The sequence below is a fragment of the Grus americana genome, chromosome 2 (assembly GCF_028858705.1).
Source record: "Grus americana isolate bGruAme1 chromosome 2, bGruAme1.mat, whole genome shotgun sequence".
Taxonomy (NCBI): domain Eukaryota; kingdom Metazoa; phylum Chordata; class Aves; order Gruiformes; family Gruidae; genus Grus; species Grus americana.
Genome location: NC_072853.1, coordinates 13,398,421 through 13,414,861, shown reverse-complemented (window position 1 = coordinate 13,414,861; position 16,441 = coordinate 13,398,421). Strand labels below are relative to the sequence as shown.

The 16,441-nt window shown below is 40.0% G+C and overlaps 1 protein-coding gene across 11 annotated transcripts in view; it reads right to left on the bottom strand.

The window, feature by feature from the left end:
• Positions 1-322: 322 nt before the first annotated feature.
• Positions 323-16,441, bottom strand: part of ZHX1 (zinc fingers and homeoboxes 1) — a 28,666-nt gene continuing 12,547 nt past the window's right edge. The window contains exons 2-4 of one of the 11 annotated variants that reach the window (XR_008575719.1): positions 6,178-10,960; positions 4,003-4,123; positions 323-1,153 (exon numbers count right to left, since the gene is read on the bottom strand). Coding sequence is in view for 1 of the 11 variants with exons in the window: in XM_054815301.1 (XP_054671276.1) it covers positions 8,122-10,746 (2,625 nt within the window). In the remaining 10 variants the exon portion in view is untranslated. Of the gene's footprint in view, positions 10,961-16,441 lie in introns of all 11 variants that reach the window. The other 10 variants (XR_008575720.1, XR_008575722.1, XR_008575721.1 and 7 more) reach the window with 10 other exon arrangements.

Genomic DNA, 16,441 nt, shown 5'->3' with positions numbered 1-16,441 from the left:
TAATAAAGAGCATCTGCCTTAATGAGAGAAATCACGTGAATGTCCCTGGCCTGCTGACACAGCAGAACAGTTCAGCAACGAGCAGCTGTACTGACTCGCACGTGAATTGACCTCACGCTGGCTGTTCAGCCAAGCCAGTTCTCCAAATTCAATGCATCTGAGAAATTAGTGAAATTCAGTTTTGTGTAACAGGAAAAAAGGCAGTTAAGAAGGTCTGGTTTGTGACATTTTCACACAGACATGGTTCCTGGTTTCCACGTCACCTCTTACAACCACACACACTCAGTAAGGAGACATTCATTCCATTATTTCTGTTTTCAAATTTTTGGTACAAAGTTTATTTTCAGAAGTTCCCACATGATCCTTTCTTCTACCAGCGTCTTTTAGGATTTTTTTTTTCTATCTCTGATTTATTTTCTTTATCTGTTGAAGCAAAAGCAGTAATTGCTACAGAAAGCAATAATGGCAATATTACAAATACTTTACAGCAGCATCCATTTGTCTCTTTGCCTCAAAAAAATAACAAAAATAAATCCAAAGACAAGATCCTTACTGCCACAAAGGCTTAGGTTTGTAATATCCAGAAGTATGCTGCGTTCCCATATACGAGTTGTACAAGTCCAGCACAACTTTCCAAGTTTGTGCAGAGCCTGATAAATAAGACACAGAAATATCAGTTACGTTATACTGTTTCTAAGAACTTTTACTCTGTAAAATGTTTGGTCACTCAAAGCTATAAGCTTAATCACATATCAAAGAACACAGGCAATAAAGCCCATCTTACTAGAACATATAGTATTAGGCCAAACAAAATATAAGAGGACAAAAATCTAGTGGTCACTGAAGCCTCTTCAAAAAAGGTCTAAAACAATGTTTCCATCATGTATCAGAATAAAAACGTACTGTATTAAAATTTGATTTTTTTTTTTTTTTACAAGCTGTCTTTTAATCAGTCTTCTATTTACAGTGCAGAACTTCTGCCAACTGCAGTAGTTTAACTTTGGCACAACACTAAGTTCCAATCCTTTTGAGTATTCAAGTCCTGTGTGTGTCCAAAAATTTTCTTGGTTTCACGAAAGATTAGGCCCATTCACAGTTAACCAGTTATCTTGAACTTTTTCAAGAATTGCTTCCCCTTCACCACATTGGGCAGCTACAAAGGAAAGACACTGTAAGCTATTGCATCATTCAAAAGAAACTCTTCATTCTAAACAGTGACAGTATTGTTGCTTCCTTTAACATTAATACACCAGACAGATCACACAGACGGCTACATACTGGACACCTTCTAAAAACCTTGCTGGTCGTTAGTGAATCGTCTTCCTCATACTTCAAATACATAACAACGCATTAACTTAATTTCATTTCACATGTCAAACAGGACATTTAAATATATTGCAATATATTATAGAAAATTGCAAAGCGCCATCATTTCTGTAAACGAGATCGACACCTGTTAACTCTCCTGTGCACATGAAGAGCAGTACCTAGTGCCACATTTTCTATACAAGATAAAGCCTTCCCAGCTAGGGCAACTCATTTTAGTGCATTTCTGTACAGACTGTGAGCATACATGCAGATAGCCAGCTATGCAAAATCGGAAACGCTTTCGTAAGCTGGAACTAGAGGTGGGGGGAACATTTTGAAATCCTAACGGAGCTCTTGTGGTTGATCTTTTCGTATCACAGATAAGACTTGAATCTTCTGTCATTCTAGTGGATTCTTTAGGGAAAGTTTCATGATAGGTATGTAGTACTGAGTAAGTGTAAGGAAATACTTTCATCAATCAGGACACAAATATTAAATGTCTTAACACATTCTAAGTTATGCACAGTCCAATGTTCATATAGTAACCTTATCTTTCAATACTTGGGAAACCCCAAATCATTTTTATGCCACAGTATTATAACCGAGGATCAGTTATCCACCACTGTAGTGCTACCTGCTCTAGAATAAGAAAAAAAAAAGGCCAAAAAGAAAACAAAACTTAAAAAAAAAAAAAAAGGCCTCACACTTCCCAACAAGAGTCAAGTCAAAAGCAGAGGTAAGTACCATTGCTAACCATAGCACAAACATGAGTGCTGCAATCCGGCCAGCATGTTCCAGGCGAAGACCCATCTTGCCTCATTTCAGACATCTGTAGTGCCAGCAAGCCACGTCTCAAGTCCGTGGAGTTTAGGGTGCAGCTCGTCTGACCAACTCCAGGCATTTAGGATGAGCTCGCTTGCACTCATTAGGTACACTGACTAGCTATGGTGTCCTGCTCAAATGCAGACATCAACATGCCATCAGATGAATCCCACCTTAATCTGTGAAAAGTGCCACGGGACCCTCAGTTACCACTCTACATTTTACAATACCGTGTAAGTCATTTTTGCAATGACTATCCACTGAAAAAGTGCAGATGCTCTTCACTGCAGAAGGAGAAAAACCCCCAAATGCTCAGACTATTGAACTTGAAATACTGGCTGTAACCCCCACCTGTGCTTCAAAAGCTCCCTTTTTAGAAGTGAGAAAATGATATTTGAGCTATTGAGGGGATTTTTCGCTGTTACAACTTTCATTTAAAAAATCTTTCCCTACAGAATTTTAATATATCACCAAACCTCATGTAACTTGACCCGGTAAGTTTGTGTCATGCTACTTGGTAAATCTACTCATCCTAGGATACCACAAGCTTGACGGAGAATACAGGCGTAACCCAGCACTGTTCAGTGCAGGGAACCGAGCCCTCTACTAGCCCTTCCCATCTCTAATTTACACGATCATCCCAGGCATTCTGAACAACTCTAAGCAGTTTTACTGCCCTCTGATCATTGAAACTATCTTTTCATTACTACTGACTGTAGGCAAAATTATTTTTCCAAGAACAAAATAAATCAAAGAAAGTAGCTAGATTTCATTGCATTCTATTTTTGTGCATTCGGGTTAGGGCAGGGATATTTAATATTACAGAAGCTTAAAGATTATCTTCTCTCCTTGGGAGATATGAATATAGACAGATATGGGACTTAGGTGGAGGACACAAATTGATACTGTCATATTTACAGAAACAAATACTGATATCCAGCCTGAATACACAGTACTCTTAAGTGCAAAAGGGAGAACACTCCCCACCTTAAACTACAGCTTGGTTACTCAGCAGCCAGGGACTAGTTGTCAGAGTCACTGCTGTGCTCTCATTTCAGAGGAAAACAGAGGAAGAGTGTGTCTGCATCTTTGGACTTTCTGGCCTACAGGGACTGCATAAGGCCATGAATCACTTTGTATGGGCTCCAGAAATGCTTTCTCTGCTCTGTAGAGGAGAAGGGAGTGCATTTGCCTGCCTCAAGAGTTCCTTGGCGAGCAGGATGAAAATAGGCTTTTGCCCAAAGTCAGCAAATCATACATTAGAAAAATTATTTCATATCATGCGCGGACATTGCAAGAGTTTCCTTCCCAATAACCACAGTTACAGCCAGACACCATATTGCATATAATGTCATGAAAAAACAGTTTTTAAAATGGTACTGGACAAGGTTAAAAAAGGGAATGGCCTCATTTACTACAGTGTATTGGAGATAATCCACTAAATTCTCATCATAAAGTACTAGGTATCTTTCCTCTCCTTTGCTTTCAAAACAAAGTGGAGATTTCTGTGTGTTAAAAATGAGTGATTGCAATACTTGTTCTGTCAGAACAGCAAGAGTAAAACTTGCCTTGCTTATCAACTTTTAGGTAAGTGAATTCTGCAGGGCAAGCAAAGGTCAAGAGCCTTCAAGCTTCTGCATTTTCCCTTCTTTCCACTTCTTACAAGCCAGCACTCTGTTAGTTCATTCAAACCTCCAGGGAGAAATAGGTCTGACTTACTTTCTACAGCGAACACTAACCTTGGGGTCATTGAGAGGCTGATGCTGGGAAGACAGCACTGGTTAAGATGGAACTGTGCTCTTTCATTGTTTTCAGAAACAAGGGCAAAACATGCCATGAAGCAGCATGATACAGTGACAGTGGATGTCTCACCTGGTTGTGACACTGCTTGCTTTCTTTTAGCCCCTCTCCATTCTGGCACAGGATTATCTTTATTCTCTCTTTAGCTGAATTCCAGAGACAGCAGTAAGTAGCATCACCAGATCAGGTACTCCTAGCAGAAACAGCAGATGAAGAGGAAAGCTCTACCTTAGCTCCAGAGGAACTGGTGCTTGCAGCTGAATTCTCACACAGTGCTCCCAAGGAAAACTGAGAACAAGCCAGCTATCTAGATGTAAGATCTGAGCAAGATCAAAGAGTTCCTTCATCTCACTGTCCATCACAGTCACTGAAGCCTGGCTCATAACTAGCTCCAACCTAAGAGGTGAAGCTCCACAGAAATACAGAAAACATACTGCAGGCTCATCTACACACAGTTCTCCACTGAGCAGGGAAATGAAAACTCTACACGGACACTCACCGGAGGGTAGATGTACTTTCCTGCCCCTTCCCTCCCCACTGCCAACACAGCTCAGCCCAAGTGGTTTCCAAAACACCCTGCAGGTATGTATGCGTAAGCTACAAGAGGGAGCTGGGCTGCAGGGGCGTGCTGCTGCTGAGCACAGCAATGCACAGCTTCATCATAAATTACAGACGCTTGGTGACGTGCTTAAGTTCAGAAGTTTCCTGTATGTAACTGGTACAATGAGAAGGCACCATATCCTCTCCACCCACCAGGCAATTTCTGTTTCTCTCAGGTGACCATATAGCACACCCTGGGCACCTAGGTAAGGAGCACAGCAGCCTAAGGCTGGCTGAGATGAATCTGGGCTAAACCGCTGTTACCAGTAGCTTTGAGTTCCTACCAGACATGAACACAATTCACAGATAAAACAGACTGGCATGCTGACAGCTCTTTCCAATGCTTCTCCTGTCAGTCCTGATGCGGGAGGCCCCTGGAAGGAGTTTCCCTCTCTCCCAGTACACAGTACAAATATACACATGCTGTAAACCTGAAATAAACTGGTAATTAATGGACTCTGTTCAAACACAAATAAAAGACAGATTATGAGCAATAATGAATGCACACAACTGCTCTCTTCAGGCTGAACCCACCCAGATTTTTCTCATCCTAGCACAACTGAAAGGCTTACAACGTGCATGTAGCCCAAAGAAAATGCAGGGATTCTGCATCTCTCATTAGCTGACCCATAGCACATGGTTTAATTTTTATTTTATATTCTGCAAAGAAATGGTGTTCCTCAATGGGCTGTAAATACTATTATAACCACTGGAATACACAGAACTGTAATATTTACAGCAACTGAAAATCTGCCCCAGCATACATCAGCCACCATCTCTGACCATTTTACTGAAAGATGTCGAATCCAACTGTATTTAGTCTGATAAACAATGTATTTCCTCTTCCTGTGTTTTTCAGACCAGATGTGCTAAGGCCTGCCATTGTAGCTGAGTGTTATTTAACAGAACACTGCCAAAATGGAAAATGTCCCAGTTTAATCTTATAATTAACTCAGATCTTTATTTTTCCCATCTTTTAAAGAAGGTTGGATTTAATGCTATCCTAAATGCAGTCTTGGCTAACAAGAAATAGAGATGTTTATTTGGACAGGTTGCTTGGGTGGGTTTTTTTTTTCTTTTGAAAATTAATTCTGGGTCAACCTTAAGGATTAAGGCAAGTCCAGATTTTGCTTGCTAGAGGCATATTCCCAAGGATTTCAAGGGTTTGCTCTAATATTTTTGGAAACTTAAAAATAGCATTTCTTTCTCTAATAGCTTTGTCCTTTCCCACTCAGCAAGCACTGATTTTTGACCCCGTATTCCCAGCAAAGTTTGAAGCTAAAGTGAGTCTTTCTTCTATCTGCTGGCATCTACAACAGCCTCACGCATCCCACTACCAGCCAAACAAGAATACCTCCCAACCACAAGTAGCAGTCAATGCTGGAAAGGCCAGATCCTGATCTCTCTTACACCACCTCATATCCAGAGTCACAAGCACTCCAATGAAAACATGGTTTTGCTTCTCCCCCACCCCAAAATGAAACTGAGGGATTCTTGGCTAATCCTCTCTAGCACGGCTGGCCACTTTGCACCTCACCGATTTGAGTCTTGGAAGCCAGGAAATAATTTCATCATCAAATTCCTGTCACACACCAAAAGCCATTGCCTTTTTCTTCCCAGCAATCTCAAATAGTCAGAGGAGCTCACCCTGGTAAATGGCTTTCACACAGAACATCCTCCTGCAACTCGGGCAGCCTGTTCAATCTGGGAGCAGAAGGGCAGCTACAAGTGTCCAGAGAGGAAAGTGAGTTAACAGTATTTTTTTTGTCAGATGTTATTCCCTTTCTTGCTTTGACCTGGGTTTCACCCGCAATCAGGTATGAAAAACAGATCTAACATGGACTCCTCTGCTTCAGAGGACTTTCTTGGTCTTTTGACAGTTATCACAGTGAGGAAGAAAGAGTAAATCCAGATTAGGTTTTTGGAAATGTGAAAACATTAAGAAACATTTTCTCTACATTAATCTGTCTCTTATTGGTCATCAGATGCAGAAGCCTACAGAGAAGATGCTGACAGATGTGCAAAAGGAGATTGCTAGTATCCTTTCTGTTAGTGCCAACGTAAAAGCAGACAATGCTGGCAACAGCAGCACCAATTCATCAGCATCTTTTGACATCTAAATATAAAGTAACTTATCCTTAAAAAATGCAGACCAACAGTAGCAAGAACACAAACTACTCTTCCTCAGAGTACCAGTTCTCTAGAATGCCAGACATCTGCCTAAACTAACTTCTGTGTATTTGGCCCACTGTTTTTAAGTTGGTAATTCAAACTCAACTATGATTTCAATACCTTAAATGGCTTTTTTTTTAAAAATCTTTTTAAAAGACACTTATTCAAGATGTAGAAGTTTCGTATCAGATTAAATTATTTCTAGAGTTCAGTTCAGGTAGATCAAACCACCTCTAAAAATAAGTGCATTCAGCCCTAAGAACAATCAGCAGAGTGGTGAACTCAGTCCATCAGGATGATTTTAAGTTAAACTTGCACACGAATCATTCAACTGGGCTACTGCTGAAGAACAATTAAATACTAACATGTTTATCATTCCTAAGCATCTAAAAGCCATATAACTTAATTTTGTTTGAGAATTAAACTTCACGTCATTGCCACAACTTACTTGAAAACCCTTCTTACTAGCACCCAAAGACGCTTTTCATCTCTGTATCTGTGTATTCTTACAAACCCCTAAACAACTCTGAACAAATTTTAGGCAGTTTCCACCTCACGTTTACCTTAAAATTCAGTGTAAGATTTCAAGAAATTATTCTTTTTAGCTAGAAATATACATACTTTTTTTACCATTTCCAACAAAGGAAAGAATGCACAAGCTAAAACCAAATGTTACTATCAACTGCATCAAGTCTGTCAGGCATTTAAATTAAATTGATGTAAGATACACTGATTAAATGTAACAAAAAGCATCTTCTAGCATTAGACTCATTCAGTTAGCTCATAATTATCAATAAGGAACATTTCAGCACAAGTTCTGTAAACCCAAAACACTCTGAAGATACGCAAAAGGTGCCAATATCACCTCATTTTCTTAAACCAAGCAATCCTCACCCCTAGGTTCATTGATTCCTTTGTCACACTTTTCCCCTTCTCTTTTGTTTTGAACTCTTTCCTTAAGAAATAAACCCAGGCCTTGAAACCTTTCAGGTGAAGCGATGTTTGCAAAAAGACATCTTAGGTTTTTGTATTTTCCTCCTTCATGAGCAGGCAATGTTCTCCTACATCAACAAAAAAAATGTGGTTTTTTTGGAATTAAACAACATAAGGCATTTAAATATTGAGAAGCAGTCACGTCAATGATGAACATGAACCTTCCCGTTGGTAATGTGGAAGAGGAGGAGCTGAACTGGATTCGATTTATAACCCCATGTCCTAGGCTGGGCCTGTGGATGTCCATCTCTTGTAGCAAGGAAGCAAATAGTTGTTGCCTGCACAGGCAGCATCTTGCCCATGTTCTTTTAGGTGGAAGGAAGATGCTAAGCAGGTGCTTGCTAAACTGAAGGCCATGAAAAATCATTTGGCTCTTCACCATAAGATCAAACCTAATTCATAGGTTTTTGGCCCCCAAATTGCACATCAATCTGATTTTGAAAGTTTACGCTTAACATGTCGAGGGGGTTCCCAAGTATCACTATCATCTGTTTCTTCCTCATCTTCCTGATCTTCCAGCATTTCGTCTTCCTCCTCGTTCTCATCAAACAGTTCTATTCCAAGTTCTAATCTTCTTTGCCTTTCTGCAAACCACTCTCTGACCTGCTCATATCCCATGTGAGATTTGGCTACCAGTTCATCGAGGTCTTGCTCATTAAGGAATTTGTGCTTCATATAGTAGTCCTTCAGGATTGCTGTTCCAGTTTTGAATTTTATGACAGACATGCCTCTGTCCCAGCAATTTAACCTCTTGCTTCCCCGAGGCCTCCCCCGAGGCCTCCCTCTTCCCCTCCCTTTTGGTCTTCCTCTCCCTCTCTTCCTTGCAAAGCCTTGGCCATTCAGACTGTTTGCACTGGCACTCTGGTAATAATAATACCATTTCAATCCACCATTTTTCCAGGCATAGCGAGTATCACCAAACCAGCTCACGATTTCAGATCTTGGAAGCCCAGTTTCTTCTGCCAGTTTGTTGTATTCTTGTGGAGACGGCCACTGAGTACGGACAAAGGAACTTTTAAGCATGTGCAACTGCTCTGGTGATTTTTTGCCTATTTTGCTTGAAGTAGAACACCCTGATTTTCCTCCTGCTGCTCCATCTCCCACAGATGTTTCTCCAGCCTCTTCTTTTGAGCTGCCAGCATTGCTCTCATTCAAGTCAGCTCCCTCTTCCTTTAAGACATTTGATTTCCTTCTTTCTGTAAACCAGGCATCAATCTCTCTCCTAGTCAGTTTGGTTTGGGCTCTTAACCTATTCATCTCTTCGTCAGTAAGGACAGGGTTATTAAGAAAACTTGCTTGGAGGACTTGCAGTTGTTCAGCAGTTTTCTCTTTGAATTTCTGTGGGGTGAAATCAGGAAAAGTGCTCCACGATGACTTGCTCTGTGGAGCAACTCCTGTCGGGGACTCATTCATTTCATCACTTGAATCAATAACAATGGTGGCACATGCATCACTGTTGAGATGAATCCCATGGTTATTCTTTGAGTTTCTCTGATTGTAACGTGTATCGCTGAACCACTTTTTGATCTCTCCTTTAGTCAGGCCTGTTATTTTCATAAGCCTAACAATTTCTGAATCTTGAGGAAACTGATTTTTAAGGTAGCTGACTTTCAATTCTGCCAGTTGTTCCTTAGTTTTTTTCGCTCGGATGCCGAAAGAGTCAGGATTCATCAGTGTGGATTCATTTTTGATAGGCTGAGGGGCTGGAACGGCAGCTACTTGTTTGGTTTCTGCAACAGGCTGAGAAGTGTGAATCTGACTCTTCTGTAACTGTGTTTGGTTTGGGACTCCCGCTACAGTCAAAGCTATTGGGGCTGTTACTGGTAAGGTATTTGCACCTGCAACTTGAGTAAGAACGAGTCCTGGCTGACCGACTATTTGGCATGTCTGTAAAATTGAAGGTAAACCATTGCTAGTGGCGGAAATGTGTGCTGGAATAACAGTAATTGTCTGTGGCACAGTATGCACTGTACCATTAAATTGTTTCCTCCTCGCTTCTTCCACTTCTTCCGGTGTCCAGCTCACACCATGTTTCAGACGCTGGGCAGAAAACCATATTTTAATCTGTTCCTCTGTGTACTTAGCTTGAGTGGAAAGAACAGTGATTTCCGACATGGTTGGATATGGGAATTTGTTGTAGGTGTTAAGCAAAAGAGGATTGTTATCCAAAGCAGTATTATAGGCTGGAATGCTATTTACAGGTATTAGGACTTTTGGAATCAGGTTTGAGTTCTGTGGAGCTGTAACAGCTGTTATGACCTGTGCCACCCCAGGCTGAAGAACTGGTGCTGGAGTCACTACTGCACTAGCCACGTCTGCTGCACTGCAAACAACTGAATGGCTCGCTTTTGACTCTGAAACTGCCGGTGGTGGGTTTTCTACTACTTCTTCAGAGTTTGGCTCATTTTCAGTTCCCTTTTCTTCACCAGGAATGTCATCAACTACATTGTGGAAAACAGCTATACGTTTAGTCTCAGTTTTGTTTTTCATCATTTTCATAATAGGAGTTTTGCTAATTGAGATCCCTGATGAGGGGACCTCCGAAGAGTCGGCCTGTTCAGCGTTTTCTTCTCTAACAAAACTCCCATCAAAAGTGAGATCGTTTACTGTTTGTTCAAAGATTGTCTGATTATTACGTTTCACCATGGTCAATTTAAAATTCTCCTCTCCAGGGTGGTACTTCAAATTATGTTCTGAGAGCGCATCGTATCTTTTGGTAAGGAAATTGCATTCTATGCAAACGTAGGATGAATTTAATACTACGTTGGGATGTTCTGAATCCACATGAAAAGTAAACATATTGAGATCTGGAGTTTGAAAAGTACAGTATTTACACTCGTAACCACCTTCTACTTTATTTGTATTTTTCTGATTGTCTGAATCCACGCACTCGTGAACATCCTCATCACTTGTTACGCTCTCTGCTGTGGGGTTATCTGCTGGCGCAAGTACAGGTGGTCCTTCCTCCAAGTCTGATACCATTTCTAGATCTGGATCCTGCTCGTTGGCTAAGACCATGCATGGTGTTGTTGATTTTCGTTTACTTGCCATGCCTGTTATGTGAAAATGATACTGACTGGTCAGATACAGACTTAGCTTCAAGGTCTTCTTGATTAGTAATAATGGCTTTTGGTACTTCAAGTCAGTTCTTGTAAAGTCTCAACATTTATCCCATTAGCAGCTTTTTCTTTTGTAGTGCAATCAGATTAAAAATAGTTGAGGATGAGATGTTGAGACACACTGTTTTAAAGTCCACATCCACCACCTGTAGCAAAGAAGAGACAGTGGAATTAGTTCAATTTAAAGAGTTAACTTCTATTCTGCTACATATTATGGCTTAAGGTAATTCAGTCCTTTGGGGTTCAGTCTGCCACTGTTCATCCCCTGAAACCAGCAGACCCATTCCAAGAAAAGATACTTGAAGCTAAGTTAAGAAAGGCACAATCCAATCCCCTTCATAGAGCCTGAAATTTGTTTTAGTTCATGTCAACGCAGTGAAAGGCATAAAAGACAGAATGGTGTAAAACAGGTAACTTTCACATTGTTTCCCTTTCTTCAGAAGCCTTTTTCTTGGCACAATGCTGAGGTCAGTTGTCCAATGTTATTTTTGCAGTCTTGCCTTTGGACTGCTTTGCCCAAGCTATGAAAACTTCTCTCAACTGCCCTGTGAGGTCAAGTCCTTCCTATCACAACCTTGACCCCAGTATGACATCTCCACTGACTGACTGTCGCATCTTTCACGTCATGTTGCAAAGGGTCTCAGAAAACGCAGGCTTAGAGCTTTTTTTCTATTGCATTATATATGTAAGTATGAACATGTGCAGGGCCTTTCTTCCAAGTCTGAAAACAGGCAAAACAATGCCTTTTTATGACTCTTTGACAGACAAAAGATGACTATCCTTTCTTCCTAGGTCCCCAAATGTCATTCCCCAATTGAAGACCAATCCCAAACCAATAAAAGTTGATTGCTAGCACATGACAATTAACTAAAATCTGTTTTCATGCCTCTATGCATTAACAGGGACACGATCGATTGTGTGAACTGTACCAGAGAGAAAAAGCATTAAAGACTGATATAGCAAGCAGAAGCCCATACAAAAATACATATTCTCTGTTTAGAATTCCTTGTCCATTTCTAAGAAAAACTAAAGTACCAGCAAATAAAGTTGAGGACTACAGAAATGCAGAGAATAAATATAATCTTAAATAGCATAGACTGGAGTGAATTTTATCCCATGGGGATCACAACTGGTCTGTTGGAAATGATGCACAAACTCCTGCAGAGGGTTATAAACTCTGTAATGTTTTTTTTTTTTTTTAAATAAAATCAGACACTGATTTCTCATACCAGAAATCCCATAGGTACATGAATTTTTAGACAGTGGAACATCATCTACTTCCCAAAGCGGGGGCACGCTCAAGTTCAAGGGGAATACTCAGTAGCTGTTTCAGAAGGTTTAGAAATGGAACAGCATGTAACAGGTTAAAAACAGGCGGCCAGCTTTGCTCATGACCGTCTTGAAGAAGAACAGTGTAAAAGGAAGAAACGCAGTTACAAGAAATGGGAAGGGGAAAAGAAATACCATTTTTCACTGTATAAGATGATTCTGTCTTTTTTGATTATGGGAGGGCAGAGGCTGTGGATAGGAAGGAAGATAATTCTTAACTTCACATATTTTCTTTAGACAAAAGACAAAAGTGTTCATCCACAGCTGCCACCCAGTGCTGCTGCACAAGCTCTGCTTTTGAAACTGTGTGTGTTACCTCACTTTTGTCATAAAAATCCTCCCCAAATGTTTCTAACAGTCACCCTCTGCACTACTTCTGTGCCTACATCCAAAGTGCACAGCCTGACACGATAGGCTTTTTTATGCCAAGGGTACGGTTACACGGCATTAAGGACACTGACAATGCTCAATAAATCTTGGGTAATCATCATTCCCGGATGACAATTATTTAATAGTACTGGAGTTAAAAGATACCCTTCTTCCACCAGCTAACGTTGGCAGTCTGTAAAATGGCACAGAAGTGTAAAAGATATTTATTTTAATGTATATACAAAGTATGTATTGCAGGCCATCTCATTTATCTTTGCAGTGAGAGAACCACGAAGCACAACTAAATGGATCCATTTGTCTCAGTGTCCTGAGGGACGAGAGGTAGAGCATTATTAACCGTACTGCTTCTCTGTGGGGCTGGAGGGCTCTTGACAAAAGAAAGACAATTGCCAAGACTCAATGTTGAGCAATGCTCTTGGGGAAGAGCTGGGTGGTATTACCTAATCCTTCTGCGATCTTGAGTAAAATTTCAGAAATGCCAGAAATGCCCATTTTCAAAAGCTACTTAACAGCAAGTTTTGCTGACTGAAGTTGCAGTTTGAGAAGTGATTGTGGTACTCTGCAATGCCTCATCCCTAGTGCAGCACATAGGATCTACACACAGGGCAGCCTGAGTGAACTTAAGGGCTTGCTGAGGGTCCCGTTCTGGGATGGCACAGCGCGAGTGAAAGCAACATTTGACCTGACACGCAGTGTTGAAGCATGCTCGAGATAAGGCTGCAGGTAATGAATAAAATGAGAAACCTGTCCAACAAATCAGTAAGTGTTTTTCTCCAGTCCCCTCATTTACCCAACAGCGTTCACAGTACCTGTAAGCCTACAGGTCCATATGCAATTGCATCACATGCAGCCTTTTAGCTAAATCTCTGTATCACATACCTGTTTGCTGTGGTTCAGTGCACAGGCACATTATCTTATCCCTCCACTGTTTACCAATGGAGCAACACCTTTCTTTGATGCAAACAGGTCTCAGAAAAAGAAAGCTACATCTGTGCTCTTCTGACTACACTATATAAGACTTTTTTTTTTTTTAAAGGATGTTATGATTTCAAAACCCTGTTTAATTCAGGGCTATGAAGAGCTATGACAGCATTCACTAAAATCTCAAAGCAAGATGCTTGCAACCCTTCCCAGCCTTCTTTCTTCTACAGACTTTACAGAAACCTCCGTTCCCTTCTCCTCAGTGCTAATGGGATTATTCCATCTGTAGCATTCTGCTTGGCATGTTCTCTCAGTTACCAAGGGATTATGACAACTCACACTCAAGAAGTTTATCAAACCAATTATGCATCACCCTTGTACTTCAGTTCCTCTAACACACCTCTTCTGTACTCCTTACAGGAATGCCATGTGGGACCTTACTGTGTATCTTGACTTCAGTAAGGTTTACAACATCCCAATTACTCCAGCAAAAAATGACATCAGATTGGCTTGACATAGTCTGGTTTTGACAAATCCACCTTTTTAAAGAACCCTGTTACAATTCTCTAGGTTCTTACAGACCAATTTTTAGTAAATTCTTCCTGTATCGTCCTGGGAATGAAGATCCCATTAACTGATCTGTGATTCCCTATGTGTTCTCTTCCTCTTGTGCCACTCCCTCATTTAAGACTAGGTACTATGTTTGCCGGTCTCAAGTCTGCTGAGACCTCCCCCCATTCTCCATGAATTCCTGAAGATCACCACTAATGGTTCAGAAATTGCTTTGACTTGTCCCTTACATACCTTAGGGTCAAATACATGACTTAATATTGTTTAAGATTTTTTTTTTTATCTGGACTGTATTTTTATCCCTCATTGTTAATATTGACATTATTTGTGCAATTTGGTTTGTAATCAAATAGTCCAGCTGTTTGCTTAATGTCAAAAGTGGCATTTTTTCAATGAAAGAATCTGGAGGAAAACTTTCAATTAGTGGCACTCTTAATCTCTCAAAACATGCATCACTGCAATCCCCTTCTATAATTTTACCTCAGATTTTCATACAATTGACATTCCTAGCAAAACCAGCCCACGAAACAGACATTTTTCCAGGAACATAAAGTGCAGACATACGTTTTTGAAGGTCCATGATCTTATCTTTGAGCAGGCAATTGCTCAGGATACTGCTCTTCAGAAACAGACCATAAACATTGAACAATCCCAATTCATTAATAATTATATTGACAGGTTTATTCCAGAATGGAATTCAACATTTAAAGTTGTTTCTATAGCAAATTTGGATAAAGAATTATATAAATATTTTCTAAATACAGATTGAAACCTTCTGCCCCTTTGATTATAGTTTGAGAAGGCAAAGACAAAGGGTTGACAGCAGAAAACACACATAAAAGAACCTGTTTCTAACACAATTTTTTTACCCATCTCTTCCTTCCCTCCCCCAAAAGGATTAGGTGATGCAGCAAGAAAATAAATGAGTTTACAGAAAGTGTTCACTGTGTGTTCAGGTTGTATGCTTTATGAAAAGGCATTTCTTCCTGCTTGCTGTATGACACTTCCATCCAGTGCACAGAAAAAGCATGCCAACAAAAAATCCAAACCCATGTAATGTGATTTTAAGAATATGACCAAACAAGTGGGTCATGAAAAGATGAAGCAATAGAAACAGCTTCTAACTTTTAAAATCACCTAGACTACAAATTGCCTACAATCTCTCTCAACACAGGAAGTGTTGTTTTGTCTTCTCTTTATAGTGTCCGATTAATCCATGACAATATGCAATTGTTGATCCTTTGTTTAGCCTCCTTCTAACTATTACCAGTTAGTCAGAGTAGATGCATCCATGTCAAAAAATATTCTGCACAGAGCTCAGTATAATCTAATCTGCTCTGATCTGTGCTGCCTCTCAGCAAGAAGGGTAAAGCACTTTGTTTTGTAGTGCCATTTTCTTCAGTTGTTCATTATCTGTGAAGTTCAGAAAGCATTACTGCTTATGACTCCAAAATAAAGCCAAACCTCCATCTACACCCTGCAATATTCACATTTGATTCCCGTTTTAAAAAGAGGTCTGGTTCTAATTCAACACAGGAGCTAAACTTGTCAAACTGATTTCAGCAGGACTTCACGTGTTCTCTGTTACCTCCTATCCCCACTGGTTTTAATGGGTCATGAGCAGGTTCCATCAAAGTAAACTTCAGAATTTCAGGCCAGAAATGACCACTAAATGACCTAGATTATCTTTCTCTATTACAAAATATCCCCCAGGTACCTCTACAGTGAACACAGTAACTTGTGCCACTGCTTTTGATACACAAAGCCACAATCAGTTTTTATGTCTGATCATATAGAAGCTACTGATCAAATGTCACAAGTACTTAACAATCATGGGTGCACTGACGAAGAAGTACCTTTAACATATAGAAGTACCTTTAACATACATGGTGCGTGTCTCTGCTCCTCAGTCACATAAGCATGTATTTTTTTATGTGATCCAGTCACCTTGGCAGCTAAACCTCACATAGGCAGGTCTTTCTTTTTTGATCTCTAAAGCGTTCAATTCAAATTGTGAGCACTCAGTACTTTTAACATCAGACATCTCTGCATGAGTATTCTTGAAAGTATCAGACTTATGTAAACGCTCATCGCACCGGATAAAATGGCAGCAGAGTTAGGGATACTTTTTTTTTTGCATAATTACAGCACTGTTTTGTTTTGCTTGCTGTGCTGCTACATAGAAAAAGGAAAGGAGGAAGAAATACATTGTTGACATGAAAAGATTTTAAAATATGTTATGGGTTGAATAAACATTTAATTCTACCCCCAAAATGTTTCATATTGGCTTTTAAAAAATAGAACAGTAAAAAAATTATTCATTTAAAAAATTATCAAAAAAGTTTCTCCTTAAAACATCAAAACAAAAGGTTTTATTCTCCTGGGATTTTCTTCTTTAAAATGAAACAATCTGGCAC